The sequence below is a fragment of the Schistocerca piceifrons genome, chromosome 4 (assembly GCF_021461385.2).
Source record: "Schistocerca piceifrons isolate TAMUIC-IGC-003096 chromosome 4, iqSchPice1.1, whole genome shotgun sequence".
In the NCBI taxonomy this organism is placed as follows: Eukaryota; Metazoa; Arthropoda; class Insecta; order Orthoptera; family Acrididae; genus Schistocerca; species Schistocerca piceifrons.
This window is the reverse complement of record NC_060141.1, coordinates 192,957,438-192,971,538: the sequence shown is the minus strand read 5'-3', so window position 1 is coordinate 192,971,538 and position 14,101 is coordinate 192,957,438. Positions and strand designations below refer to the sequence as shown.

At 39.5% G+C, this 14,101-nt stretch overlaps 1 protein-coding gene across 1 annotated transcript in view; it reads right to left on the bottom strand.

Moving 5' to 3' along the window:
• The window catches only part of LOC124795436 (dynein regulatory complex subunit 4), a 136,288-nt gene that overhangs the window by 59,117 nt on the left and 63,070 nt on the right, over positions 1-14,101 (bottom strand). The window contains exons 6-8 of the mRNA XM_047259462.1: positions 11,205-11,348; positions 10,823-11,083; positions 10,488-10,655 (exon numbers count right to left, since the gene is read on the bottom strand). Of these exons, the coding sequence (XP_047115418.1) occupies positions 10,488-10,655; positions 10,823-11,083; positions 11,205-11,348 (573 nt within the window). The remainder of the gene's footprint in view (positions 1-10,487; positions 10,656-10,822; positions 11,084-11,204; positions 11,349-14,101) is intronic.

Below are 14,101 nucleotides of genomic sequence, written 5' to 3'. Positions count from 1 at the left end.
AAAATTCTCATGAGCTAATTTCAGTATTTTAGTTTTAATACTTTTCACAAAACCTAAGATTATACAATAGTATTTTTGTAATGAACCACAAACCTTGCTGAGATGGGCTAGGTTGCATACCTCAACTATATAGGTAGCCATACCTTGGAAGACCATAGACGCATCTATAGCTAGGGGTAAGATAGATACCACTTATTCAAAAATTAAGGAGACCTTTTGACAAAATAAAAGGAGATTATGAACATGAAGTGCTCAGATTGAAAGCCATTACTAAGCAAAGAAGGGAAACCTGAAAGGTGGAAGAAAAATTGAGGGACTATACAAGTAAAATTAACTTGAAGACAATATTATAGACAAGGAAGAGGATGTTCTAACCCTGTAGCATGAGCACATGTAATCAAACAGCGTGCAATACAAGTGCCTCCATGGCTGGCACAGAGAGGTCACCTTTGCAACCTGGGCAGACAGTGCAGCGAACAGTGTGCATGTGCACAACAGCCCAATATAAGCCACGAATGCCAAATTCTCAACCTCACTTACATTTACTTACTTATTGTATGCTCACCGACAAGACTGTATACTGATGTGTTCTATAGTTATGAGACTTTGTATTGTCCTATATTTCATTCAGTGTTGTTGTGAATCTCTTTATGTGGAAGTAGAATAAAACTTGGTTGGTGTTACTTCTGATATTATGTCTGTTCAGCATTACAAGATACTGGGCAGTAAGTGTGGTATTCTATCCAGCACATTTATTTCTTAGCTTTATATACAGCCAAACAATTTTGCAGCCTCACTGATATGCCAGGTTCCACCACTGTTGATTCAACCTCTACCAGTTCCTTCTTAAGATGATTCAGCAGATGATTGGGATGCTTATGAAAAATGCCTTTCATAACATTTTCAAACTTCAGGGGTTGCCAACCACAACTTGTATAAGGCTTTACTTTTGTCATGGATTTCTCCTGATGTTTATCACCTTTTGTGTCACCTAGCCCCTCTTCAGGTACAGCTAGTCTCTCATTTAATGAAATGTGTCAGTTGCCCACTAATTATCATTGCACACATAGTCAAGTTATTGCTGCTTGCATTGATTTCTACCATTATCAAAAGTGACCGCAGCAGTTGTACAAAAATTCAATGGTTCATGATGCAATAGAACGTCTGGCACTTGATAGGGGAGTTTGTGAACAAGCTTCTCAATATGAAAATCCTTCTCTCACAGATACCTAGGGCAGCGGGACAAAAGATAGAAGCCTAGTGTGCAGTAGCTGCTATTGCTTTCTCACCTCCTCAGCCACAGTCAGTCAACTCATGGGAGATGACGACATCATGGCTGTGCAACCGCAGCCACCACACTGCATAGGGCAGTGCTGTGCAAAGCAGCAGCAGCAGTGCTCCTCTTCCGTCATGCCCTTAATGTTTTGCTCAACATGGGCAAGCCGTGTATGTTAAGTCAAAAAAGCAAGTGGGTGAAGCAGTGACTTTGTTAAATTCACAAATCTATGTGGATCTTGGGTCACTGGCATAATCCTGTGTCTCTTGATGGTTGGTGAGTACAACAAACAACAAATACCCATTCTGGGACAGTTTTCTACTTCCATAGTGTGAAAAGCATTTGTTTGGCCTTTGATCTTCCTAGTAGTGGATGATGCCAACACTGAAATTTATTTGGGTTATACGCCTTAAAAATTTTTGCGTTCTCTATTTCTCACAAAGTGCATCTGATATTCAACCAAGTTCTGCTCCAACATCTGAATTCACTCTGCTCAGAACATTTCTCCCTGGTTTTGGAAGGTTCAGGGTGTGTTACCAACTTCAAGGCTCACATCACAATGAAACCAATGGCACAACTGCGTTTTTTCGTGCACACCCAGCCTCAACAGCATTACGGCGGCAAGTCAAATTGTAACTAGATTAATTTACATATTGGGATGTTATCACACCTGTCTCTCCTAGTGAATGGTCTATTACATTGTTAATTATCAAAAAACCTAAAAGCAACATCCAGCTCTGTGGTGATTTTAAAATGTCTGTACATTCACAGTCTGTTATTGATACCTATCCCTTACCCCATCAGGATAAATTCTTAGTATAGCTTTCCAGAGGCCAATATTTTTTGAAAATGGTCTTGTTAGAAACTTACTTACAACTCCCTCTGGATGATGATTTCAAATGCGTCTTTGAAGTGAATACCCCTTTCAGGTTACATCAATATTAGTGCCTGCAATTTGATGTGGCTAGCACCCTTGCCTTTCTCAAATGTATTTTGGAGCAACTCACGGCCTCGGCCTCCATGCCAGAGTGCATTAACTACCTGGACGATATTGTCCCCCAACAGATGAATGTTTGCAGAACCTTTGTGCCTTGTTCATGGTGCAACAAGCTGCTGGTTTCAAATGTATCCGGACAAATAACATTTTTTTCAGCTGTCTATCATCTATCTCATTTTTCAAGTCTCGTATGCTGGCAGTAAGCCTTTAAGCTAGCATGTTGATGCAATTACAGCTTTGCTGTGAATAAAAGTCTCTCGGTGTACATGCCGCATCAATTCAGAATAAAACTCCAAGCTTTCGACCACTACCTCCAAGGTCGACGTCGGCTAAAACTGACTGTCGTGAACTGGCGAGACTCCCACTTTTAGATGCAAAGGACCGCTTCTGATTGGCTGGAATACGTCATAGCAACAGCAATATGGTGTATAGTGAAGTGGTGCCCTCTACTCCCATAGATGTAGTTTCTATCCCGCGTTGCTTGCAGCGCCACCCCTTGAATCAGGAGGTAAAGTGCGGGAAGTTTTCCTCTGCGATTTTTCTTTATCCAGTGTACTCTTCCAGGTGTTGTAAGTGCATAACCATTGTCTCTGTTAAAGTTATTATCGCTAAGTCTAATTTCGACTGCTTCCCGGATCACAGAGTCCCAGTAATTCGGTGCATGGGCTATTACTCTCGTTTCTTCAAATAAAATCTTATGCTTGTTAAGCAGGCTATGCTCAGGCACCACAGATTTTTCCAAATACCTGTATTTCAGGTGGCGCTGGTGCTTGATGCAGTGGTCGGCAACGGTTATTACCGACTGGCCCACGTAATTCTTGCCGCATTCGCAAGAAATACTACAAATTCCCGGCACCCTTAAGCAGAGACTATCTTTGACTGGTCTCAACATATCCTTAATTTTCCTAGGTGGTCGGAAACTGGTTTTATTCCTTGCCTCTTAAGGACTCTGCCTATCCTGCTTGTTGTAGCACCGCAAAATGGAAGCCATGCTATGTGTTGGTCCTCTTCTTGTTTATGGACGGAATCGTGTCTTACTTTCTTGGACAATACTGATTTAATTTCACCGGCAGAATAACCAATTCTCTTGAAAACAGTCGTCAAATGGTCCTTGTCAGAAATAGTACTGGTTCTGTGTACTAAAGTATTCAGCATAGCTCTCTTCTGAGACAGATGATGGAAGCTGTGGCTATGCAGATATAAGTCTGTATGCATTGGCTTCCTGTACACAGAATGGCCCAGCTTTGCTATGTCCTACAAATCCACAAATGTCAAAGAATCACAAGCCTTTCTTGGAAAGGTTATGCACTACCATAAATTTCTCCCTCATGCAACCACATTGGCCCATCCACTTCATGCTGTCTTACATAAAAATGTTCCTTTTCACCGGTTGCCCACCTGACAGCATGCTTTTATCCTATAAAGATCCAAATTACACTCAGCACCACACTTGATTATTTTCCAATCAGATCAACATCTTATTTTGGCAAAAGGTGCCTCCCAGTACAGCCTTGGGGCAGTGTGCATGCTTTCAAATTTCTGAATCAGGTGCAACAGCACTTCTGGCAACTAGAAAAAGAAGCCTTGCTATTTTGTATGTGCTCAAAAAGGCTCATGTTATGATACAGTTCTAAATTTCATTTGATCACGAATTATAAACCTCTGGTTTCTCTTTTCAATCTCTCAACATCTTTACTGGACAAAGCAGTCCATCATCTGCAATGCTATAACTATGAGATTCATTCCCAACTCACATCCCAATACACTAATTCGGATGCTCTTTCTCAATTGCCAATTGACCCCAGTCCAACATTTGCTCAGAATGAAATGTTGTATTTCCATTTAGACAAAAAGCCAAAAACAGCATGGATGGTTTTCCCATTACCAGTTCTTGGATTTTGGCAGCTGTCGTGGCTGGTTCTGTCTTACATCAGGTTTTCCACTTTTTCCACAATGATTGGCTGAATAAACTACCAGGCCAAGGATCAGGTTCTTTGCATAATTAATGTGCTCTCCACCACCATTACCAGTTCTTGATAATGTGTTACTGTCAAGGATTAAAGTAGATGACAGCTTCATTGTAAACCTAGCTCAAATATCAGACTGTTTAAATGAATTCTTCATAAATGTGGCGAAGTCAGATGTTGATGTAGCGGAGTATCAGAGTAAAGTAAATCCCTTTGGACTGAGCCAAGAAGCTAGTATCTTACGGATTTAAAAAAAGTCACAATAAAGGATGTGAAAAATGTTATATTATCATTAAAAAATAAAAACTCTGCTGGGTGTGATGGGATGCACACTAATGTGATTAAAACAGTGTGTAACATAATAGCACCTCCCGTAACTAAAATATTCAACCAGTCTTTTGAAGATGGATGCTTTACCAATATTTTGAAGTATGCCAAAGTCAGACCTCTGTTCAAGAAAGTTCCAAGGGAAGCCATGGAAAACTATCGCCCTATTTCTGTTCTTCCAGTCCAGTCAAAAGTGTTAGAGAAAGTAGCAAACCAGGTCAAAAGTATTGTTGTAAAAATGATATTATTATAAGTAACCAATCTGGATTTCAACCAGTAAAAAACTCTCTGGATGCAGTGAATAACTTTATTGAAAAGACATGCAAATCACTGGGCCAGAGGAGTAAAGTTGCATGTATCTTCTGTGATCTCATGAAAGCATTTGACTCTGTGAACCATGACTTGCTTATCTACAAATTAGACAAATATGGGATTAAGGAAAATACTCTAAATTGGCTAACGTAATACTTACACAACAGAAAACAAAGGATAACAATCACCTCAGATGGGAAAGGCATGTCTCAAGGCTCCATTTTGAGGCTAATCCTGTTCCTATTCGACATAAATGACTTATCCATAAATATAAATTCCCCATCAGTTCTGTTTTGCAGACGATACTTCTGTGTTACTAGACGACAAAATTCCAAGCTCCATTGTAAGCACACTGGATACCCTGGAAAACTGGTTCCAGTTAAATGGGTTGAAACTGAACATTGCAAAAACCCATATGGCACATTTCAAAACCAAATATTGAAAATGTGTGAAGCTTAAAATACAACATAACAATCAGCTTATGAAAGAAGTTGACATGGTCAAATTCCTGGGACTGAATGTGGACAAGAACTTAAGCTGGAATACACATACTGACCTCCTATAAAATAAACAATGCTGTTTTGCCTTTTCAATGCAAATACTAGCAAATTCCACTGACATGAGTACACAAAAATTGCTTATCATAGTTATTTTGAATCTGTCATTAGATATGGGACAATTTTCTGGGAAAGTTCAAGAAGTGTGTCTCAAATACTGAAACTGCAAAAGAAAATTGTCAGATACATGTACACTGCACAGCAAACAGAGTCATGTCGCCTCATTATTTTGGAAACTACAAATCCTAACTGTTCCCTCCATATACATTTATGAAATTATAATCTTCCTATGTAGCAGTAAAAAATTATTTGAGGAGAATCATTTTAAACACATATATAACATGAGAAATAAAAATAATTTTATGCTACCCACACACCAGTTGAAATAATATGCACAGATTCCACATTATATGGGGATGACAATATACAGGGTGAGTCACCTAACGTTACCACTGGATATATTTCGTAAACCACATCAAATACTGACGAACCGATTCCACAGACCGAACGTGAGGAGAGGGGCTAGTGTAATTGTTTAATACAAACCAGACAAAAATGCATGGAAGTATGTTTTTTAACACAAACCTACATTTTTTAAAAATGGAAACACGTTAGTTTTGTTAGCACATCTGAACATATAAATAAATATGTAATCAGTGCCATTTGTTGCATTGTAAAATGTTAATTACATCCCGAGATATTGTAACCTAAAGTTGACGCTTGAAACCTCCGACGTTCAGTTGCGCGTTGTAACAAACAGCTGCAACATACATCGCGTTTCTACAGAATGATCTGCCAACGTTGCTCGAAAATGTCCCACTGGAAACGCGTTGACGTATGTGATATCAGCATGATGGTGCACCTGCACATTGCGCAATTAACACTAGGCTGACCCTTGATAGGATGTTCGACGGGCGTTTCATAGGACGTGGAGGACGCATAAATTGGCCAGCCCGTTCTCCTGATCTTACACCTCTGGACTTCTTTTTGTGGGGTACGTTAAAGGAGAATGTGTACCGTGATGTGCCTACAACCCCAGAGGATATGAAACAACGTATTTTGGCAGCCTGCGGCGACATTACACCAGATGTACTGCAGCGTGTACGACATTCATTACGCCAGAGATTGCAATTGTGTACAGCAAATGATGGCCACCACATTGAACATCTATTGGCCTGACATGTCGGGACACACTCTATTCCACTCCGTAATTGAAAATGGAAACCACGTGTGTACATGTACCTCACCCCTCATGGTAATGTACATGTGCGTCAGTGAAAAAGACCAATAAAAAGGTGTTAGCATGTGGACGTAATGTGCTGTTCCAGGCTCTTCTGTACCTAAGGTCCATCATCATTCCCTTTGGATCCCTACGTAATTCGGTGCTCTCCGATACACATGATCGAACAGCGGAGGAGTGGTACTCAAGCGTCAACTTTAGGTTACAATATCTCTGGATGTAATTAACATTTTACAATGCAACAAACGGCACTGATGACATATTTGTTTATATGTTCAGATGTGCTAACAAAACTAACGGGGTTCCATTTAAAAAAACGTAGGTTTGTGTTAAAAAAACGTACTTCCGTGCATTTTTTTATGGTTTGTATTAACCAATTACACTAGCCTCTCTCCTCACGTTCGGTCTGTGGAAACGATTTGTCAGTATTTGATGTGGTTTACGAAATATATCCAGCGGTAATGTTAGGTGACTCACCCTGTATAACAAGTTAATGGGCAAAAACGTATTTATTATGAAGGCAGAAATTTTAAAAATGAGGCTACAGCAGATTCTGTGGGAGGAATGCTACTATTCAGTAGAGGAATTCATAGAAGATGAAATGATAATTAGAGCAAGCAGTAATTAAGTGTTAGATTTTACTGTATGTATATATAACAAAATTGTATTATTATTATGATGCGGTTTGTTAATGTCAGCTGTACTGTGTTCATGGTGAGATTTTACTGCAATTTTGACATTTATCCTGTATCTGAATCAAACAGGTATGTTATGAGATAAATAAGACACAATTCACAAAAAGAGTAGGCAGCCAGGATAGTGATTCCATCCACACTGCAGCATGACGTCATGCAAGTTCTCCACCTGGAACATTGGGGTGTCTCTCATAACATAACTGCTGACCCACTGCCATGTGTTTTGGCCTGGTGCTGATAATCAGATCACACACATTGTGACAGCCTGTCCACAGTGCACCATCCATCAGGAGGCACCATAGGCCTCTCTTTTCCCATGGCCACCCCCCCCCCCCCCCTCCCCCTGTGCACCTCTGCAGGTATTCATGCTGATTTTGTCAGTCTATTTCTCCTTTTGGCTTGTAGTAGTTTAGTAGTTGATGCTTTTTCAAAATTTCCTGATTTGGTTTGTTGCCCATCCACGTCCACAGCAGCTAAGGTCACAGACCTCTCAAAGATATTTTTCTCAGAAGGACTGTTGTATATGCTTTAGTGAACAAAGGCCCACACTTTGTGTCTCAAGATTTTTAAGATTTTTGTACAAAGAGTGGCATCCAGTATGTTATGGCCCCTCCCTTCCATCCTCAGTCCAATGGAGAGGTGGAGTGGCTGGTCCAGACATTCAAAACCCAGATAAAAAAATACAGCACTGAATCTTCTCCCAAGGAAGCCTTTGGTAGGTTCTTGAGCTCATATAGGTTCACTCCAGCCAGCGACCATAGTGCTGCAGAGCTGCTTCACAGTCGCCAGCGCCATACGCTACTTCGTCTTCTCTAGCCAATGCCCAGCCACCTGATGGGATCTGCCTTGTATTGCTGAGTGTCTGCGTGGACGTGGATACAGCACCAGTGCTCCCGTATGGCCTCTCACACAGAAGTGGCAATGCCTGTCCACACCTGTGCCATTTCAGACCATATTCTCCAATGCCAGCATGCCCCCTCTCCAATAGTTGTCACCTACTGATGAAGACATTGACATCTCCATAGTGAACACTTTTTCCCAAGGGGGAAGGAGTGTTGTAACCCTGGAGCATGAATGTGCATAATACAACAGTGCATGATACAAAAGTGCCTCCACAGCTGGACAGTCAGTGCAGCAAGCTCTGTGCTGTGTGCACAACAGCCCAATATAAGCCAGGTGTGCTGGGCCCTCAGCCTCATGTATGTCTACTTACTTATTCATGCTCACCTATGAGACTGTATATTGATGTGTTCTGCGGTTCTGAGACTTTGTACCATTCCATACTTCAGTCGGTGTTATTGTGAATCTCTTCATGTGGAAGCAGAATGAAACTTAATTGGTGTTACTTTTGATATTGTGTCAGTACAAAGTTGCACAAGAAGGAGTAGATGAAGATGATATGGGAGATGTGATAATGCAGGAGGAATTTGACAGAACACATTGAAACAAGGCAACAGAAGTGGATGACATTCCCTCAGAACTACTGATATCATTGGAAAAGCTAATCATGACAAAACTATTGCATCTGGTGTGCAAGATATATGAGGCAGGTGAAATACCTTCAGACACCAAGAAGAATGTAATAATTCAAATTCCAAAGACATCAGGTGCTGACAGGTATCAATATTAAACTTCCAGTTTAATGAGTCTTAGTTGCATAATACTGACATGAATTATTTATAGAAGAATGGAAAAGCTGGTAAAAGCCCCCTCATGAAATATCAGTTTGGGTTCTGGAGAACTGTAGGAAGATGCAATACAACATTGACCCTACATCTTACCTTACAAGTTGGACTAAAGAAAAGAAAACCTTTTTTTTATCATTTATAGACTTAAAGCTTAGTTGGAATGTACTCTGAAATTCTCAAAATACAAAAAGTGAAAGGTTATTTATAACTTGTACAGAAGCCAGACAGCAGTTACAAAGAGTCAAAGGGCATGGAGGGAAGTAGCAGTTGCAAAGAGAGTGAGATGGGGTCATCACCTACCTCTGTTGTTATTAAATCTGTACATTCAGCAAGCAGTACAGAAAACAAAACAAAAAATTTGGAGCAGGAATTAAAAAAGTTCAGAGAGCAGAACAAATACTTTGAGGTTCTCTGATGAAACTGTAATTCTGTCAGAGATAGCAAAGGACTTGGAAGAGCATTTGAATTGGATGCACAGTGTCATGAAAGGAGGACATAATATGGTTGGTTGGTTGGTTTGTGGGGGTTAAAGGGACCAGACTGCTACGGTCATCGGTCCCTGAGGACATAATATGAACACCAACAAAAATAAAAGAAGGGTAATGTTGTTGAATTAAATCAGAATATTCTGAGGGAACTGTATTAGGAAACAAGACACTAAAAGTAGTAGATGTGTTCTGCCATTTTTGATAGCAAATTAACTGATGATGTTCAGTGTGGTGAATATGTAAAATGAAGAGTGGCTATAGTCCAAGGAAATAATTTCTGAAAAAGAGAAATTTTTTAACATCTAAGATAAATTTAAGTGTTAGAAAATCTTTTCTGAAGCTACTTGTCTAGATGTAGCCTTGTATGAAAGTGAAATGTGGACAATAATAAGTCAGGCAAGAATTATAAGCTTCTGAAATGTGGTGCTACGGAATTCAGAAGATTATGTGGACAGATCACATAACTATTATGGAGATACTGAACAGAATTGGGGAGCAATGACTTTTGCTGCACCATCTGATCAAAAGAGGGATCAGTTGACAGCACACATTTTGAGACATCAGGAATCATAAATTTAGTATTGGAGGGAAATCAGGGAATAAAAATTGTAGAGGGAGACCACGAGAGGAATATAATAAGATTCAAATGGATGTAGGTTGCACATATAGAGATGAAGAGGCTTGCACAAGATAGAACAACCTGGAGAGTTTTTTCATACCCATCTTTGGACTGAAGACCACAAAAACAATGTATTGCACTCCCCAACAGAATTCCATTCATGGTTAAATGTACATTTTAGAATAAATCAGTGTAAGCTTCAAATCTCTGCAATGCCAAAAATTCTAATGAAGCCAAATAATTTCACTTCAGACAGATTTCACAGTAAGATGTTCTTAAAATATATACTATATGTAATCTCAAATCCTTTCTACCTCTTACCATTAAAGATTCTTTGTCCTTTTCACAGGTCTGCATTTTTCGTGTCAGATCTGCAACAGTAGCTTGAGCCTCTTCAAAAGGTTGCACTAATCTTTTGTTTTCATTTTTAAGTTCACGTAGCTCTTTTTCCATACGGTCTTCATGTTCCTTTGTTTCCTCCATTTGTTCCTGCAATAATTGTTACACATTCTCCATTTGAGTCACACTTACATGGAATTATACTCCGTACATTACACATAGCATGCACACACAAATTAACATGGTGTGTTTTTTCCAAAATTTCTTAATATTAGTGACTCTGTCCTATAAGGACAAAAATAAAATCACAGCGATACCTTAAGGCTTGCTATAAGTGTCAAATTATTTAAGGTAATATCATTGTAATAGCTCTTTATTTCAGAGAATGCTTTCTCATGATTTTTCATAAGTTCTGTAATGTGTTTGTTTTTTCTTTCTTCCAGCTCTTTGAGTTCCATGTCATACTTCATGCATATATCATTCCGTTGGGTAACAAGTTTTCTTTCATACTTTGCTTCTATTTCTCGAGCTTCTGACTCAAATTTTTCTCTTGCCTTACTAAGTGCTTCACTGTGCTCCTGCAAATGGAAACAAAAATGTGCAGATTATAATCTGAGGTCACAATCTACAAATGCAGTAACAAATAACTCTGAAGCAAGAAATCAGTGATATCAAAATATGAACAAAACAGCCCCCTACCAGTTTGACATTTCTCATTTCTTCTTGATGTGCCAGTTCCTGATCCCTCAGACGGCTCTTCAAGTCTTTCTTGTCTGCCAATAACTCCATTTCTTGATCAGTATAATCATCTTGTGCCATCCTGAGAGAAACCATGCTCTCTGCCTGTCAACAGGGAATCACAGAGGTTATAATTTATTTATTTATTTAATTAACCTGATCTGATTAGGGCCACCAGACCCTCTCTTACATCAGACCAGGCTTTCACCACACATACACCATCATTTTTACATCATAGTTACCTAAGAAATAACAATTTTAATATTAAAAGTAATATGAAAATTATTTGAGTGTCTGAAGTGGCAATGTGAGTAAATGAATAATAAAGTTAATATAGGTAGTACTTGCACTCTTGCAGCTGCTGCCACTAACAGAGATAACAGTAATAATAATATTAATACTAATAGTAATAGTAGTAGTAGTAGTAGTAGTAGTAGTAGTAGTAGTAATAATAATAATAATAAGAAGAAGAAGAATAGGCCTTCGGTATGTTCTGCCAGTCATAAAAGGCGACGAAAAGAACAAACCACTAATAGGGCTAACCCCCCATTTAGTGTGATTCGTTGGTTCAGGACAGAACTAACGAAGCCTCGAACAAGCGCTGTCATGGTCGGGGACGACGCTTGAACCCTATGCCCATCCACAATGGTAACGACACTGCTAGTCACACGGAAAATGATTTAAATCGAAATAGAGGTGTTTTGCAGGATATGCTTCCTGCAACCACCCTAGAAGGAAAACAAAGACAGAGGATGAGACGGTCAGATGTAGTTAACCAACACCTCATGCTCTGTTATTACCAAGCAACAAACTTAGGAACCAACACAACTGGATACAGATCACAAGTATACACAAAATTTATTACCAGATACCCAGAATTAAAATTTTTAACAGAACAACGACTAGCTGATCAGATCCGTGTAATAATCAAAAATAACAGGATACCCCAGTCAGAATTAGAAAACATCAAACAACAAGTACAACAAATACTGGAACAAAAGAATGTGCAATCAGAAAAAGAAGAAAATATAGTAATGGACTCAAACTTTCCAGAACAAACAAACAAAGAACAACACGCATCAATTAAACAATCAGAGGAAAACGAAATCTTAAGACAGCCAACAGAACAAGCACAAATAGAACATGAAGTGACACACGTTAGATATAGAAGAAAAATTTCAGCTAAAATATATAGAATACAAAGACACAAATACAGACATTAGACCATTCTTGCATAGACCACCAAGTAACCCACAAGTCGAAACAACAATAACAACTATCAACACAATCATACACAACAAAATAAATGAAAATACAACTATGGAAGAGTTACAACTACTGGTTTATATAGGAGCACTCACTACACTAAATATACACACTAGGCAGAGATCAGAACCAACCAACACACAGAAGAAACCCACAAAACCAGCATGGCAACACAGGCTCCAGATCAGAATAGAAAAACTGAGAAAAGACATCGGACAGCTAACACAATTTATAAGAAATGAAATATCAGACAAAAAACCAAAAAGGTTAGGTAAAATCTCACAAGAAGCGATAGAGCAATTAGATGAAAAGAAGCAGAAATTACAAGCATTGGCCAAACGACTTAGAAGATACAAAAAAAGTGAAAATAGAAGGAAACAAAACCAAATATTCAACACAAACCAAAAGAAATTTTATCAGACAATAGATAGCACACACATTAAAATAGACAACCCACCAAACATAACAGACATGGAACACTTCTGGAGCAACATATGGTCAAACCCGGTACAACATAACAGGCATGTACGGTGGATACAAGCAGAAACAGACACATACAAGATGATACCACAAATGCCTGAAGTGATAATTTTGCAACATGAAGTCACCCGAGCAATTAATTCTACGCACAATTGGAAAGCCCCTGGAAAAGATAAAATAGCAAATTTCTGGCTAAAGAAGTTCCCCCAACACATTCACACCTAACAAAATTACAGGGCTGTTACAAATGATTGAAGCGATTTCATAAATTCACTGTAGCTCCATTCATTGACATATGGTCACGACACACTACAGATATGTAGAAAAACTCATAAAGTTTTGTTCGGCTGAAGCCGCACTTCAGGTTTCTGCCGCCAGAGCGCTCGAGAGCGCAGTGAGACAAAATGGCGACAGGAGCCGAGAAAGCGTATGTCGTGCTTGAAATGCACTCACATCAGTCAGTCATAACAGTGCAACGACACTTCAGGACAAAGTTCAGCAAAGATCCACCAACTGTTAACTCCATTCGGCGATGGTATGCGCAGTTTAAAGCTTCTGGATGCCTCTGTAAGGGGAAATCAACGGGTTGGCCTGCAGCGAGCGAAGAAACGGTTGAACGCGTGCGGGCAAGTTTCACGCGTAGCTCGCAGAAGTCGACGAATAAAGCAAGCAGGAAGCTAAACATACCACAGCCGACGGTTTGGAAAATCTTACGGAAAAGGTTAAAGCAGAAGCCTTACCGTTTACAATTGCTACAAGCCCTGACGCCCGATGACAAAGTCAAATGCTTTGAATTTTCGGCGCGGTTGCAACAGCTCATGGAAGAGGATGCGTTCAGTGCGAAACTTGTTTTTAGTGATGAAGCAACATTTTTTCTTAATGGTGAAGTGAACAGACACAATGTGCGAATCTGGGTGGTAGAGAATCCTCACGCATTCGTGCAGCAAATTCGCAATTCACCAAAAGTTAACGTTACAGGACACGTGTATCTGGACATGCTGGAAAATTGGCTCATGCCACAACTGGAGACCGACAGCGCCGACTTCATCTTTCAACAGGATGGTGCTCCACCGCACTTCCATCATGATGTTCGGCATTTCTTAAACAGGAGA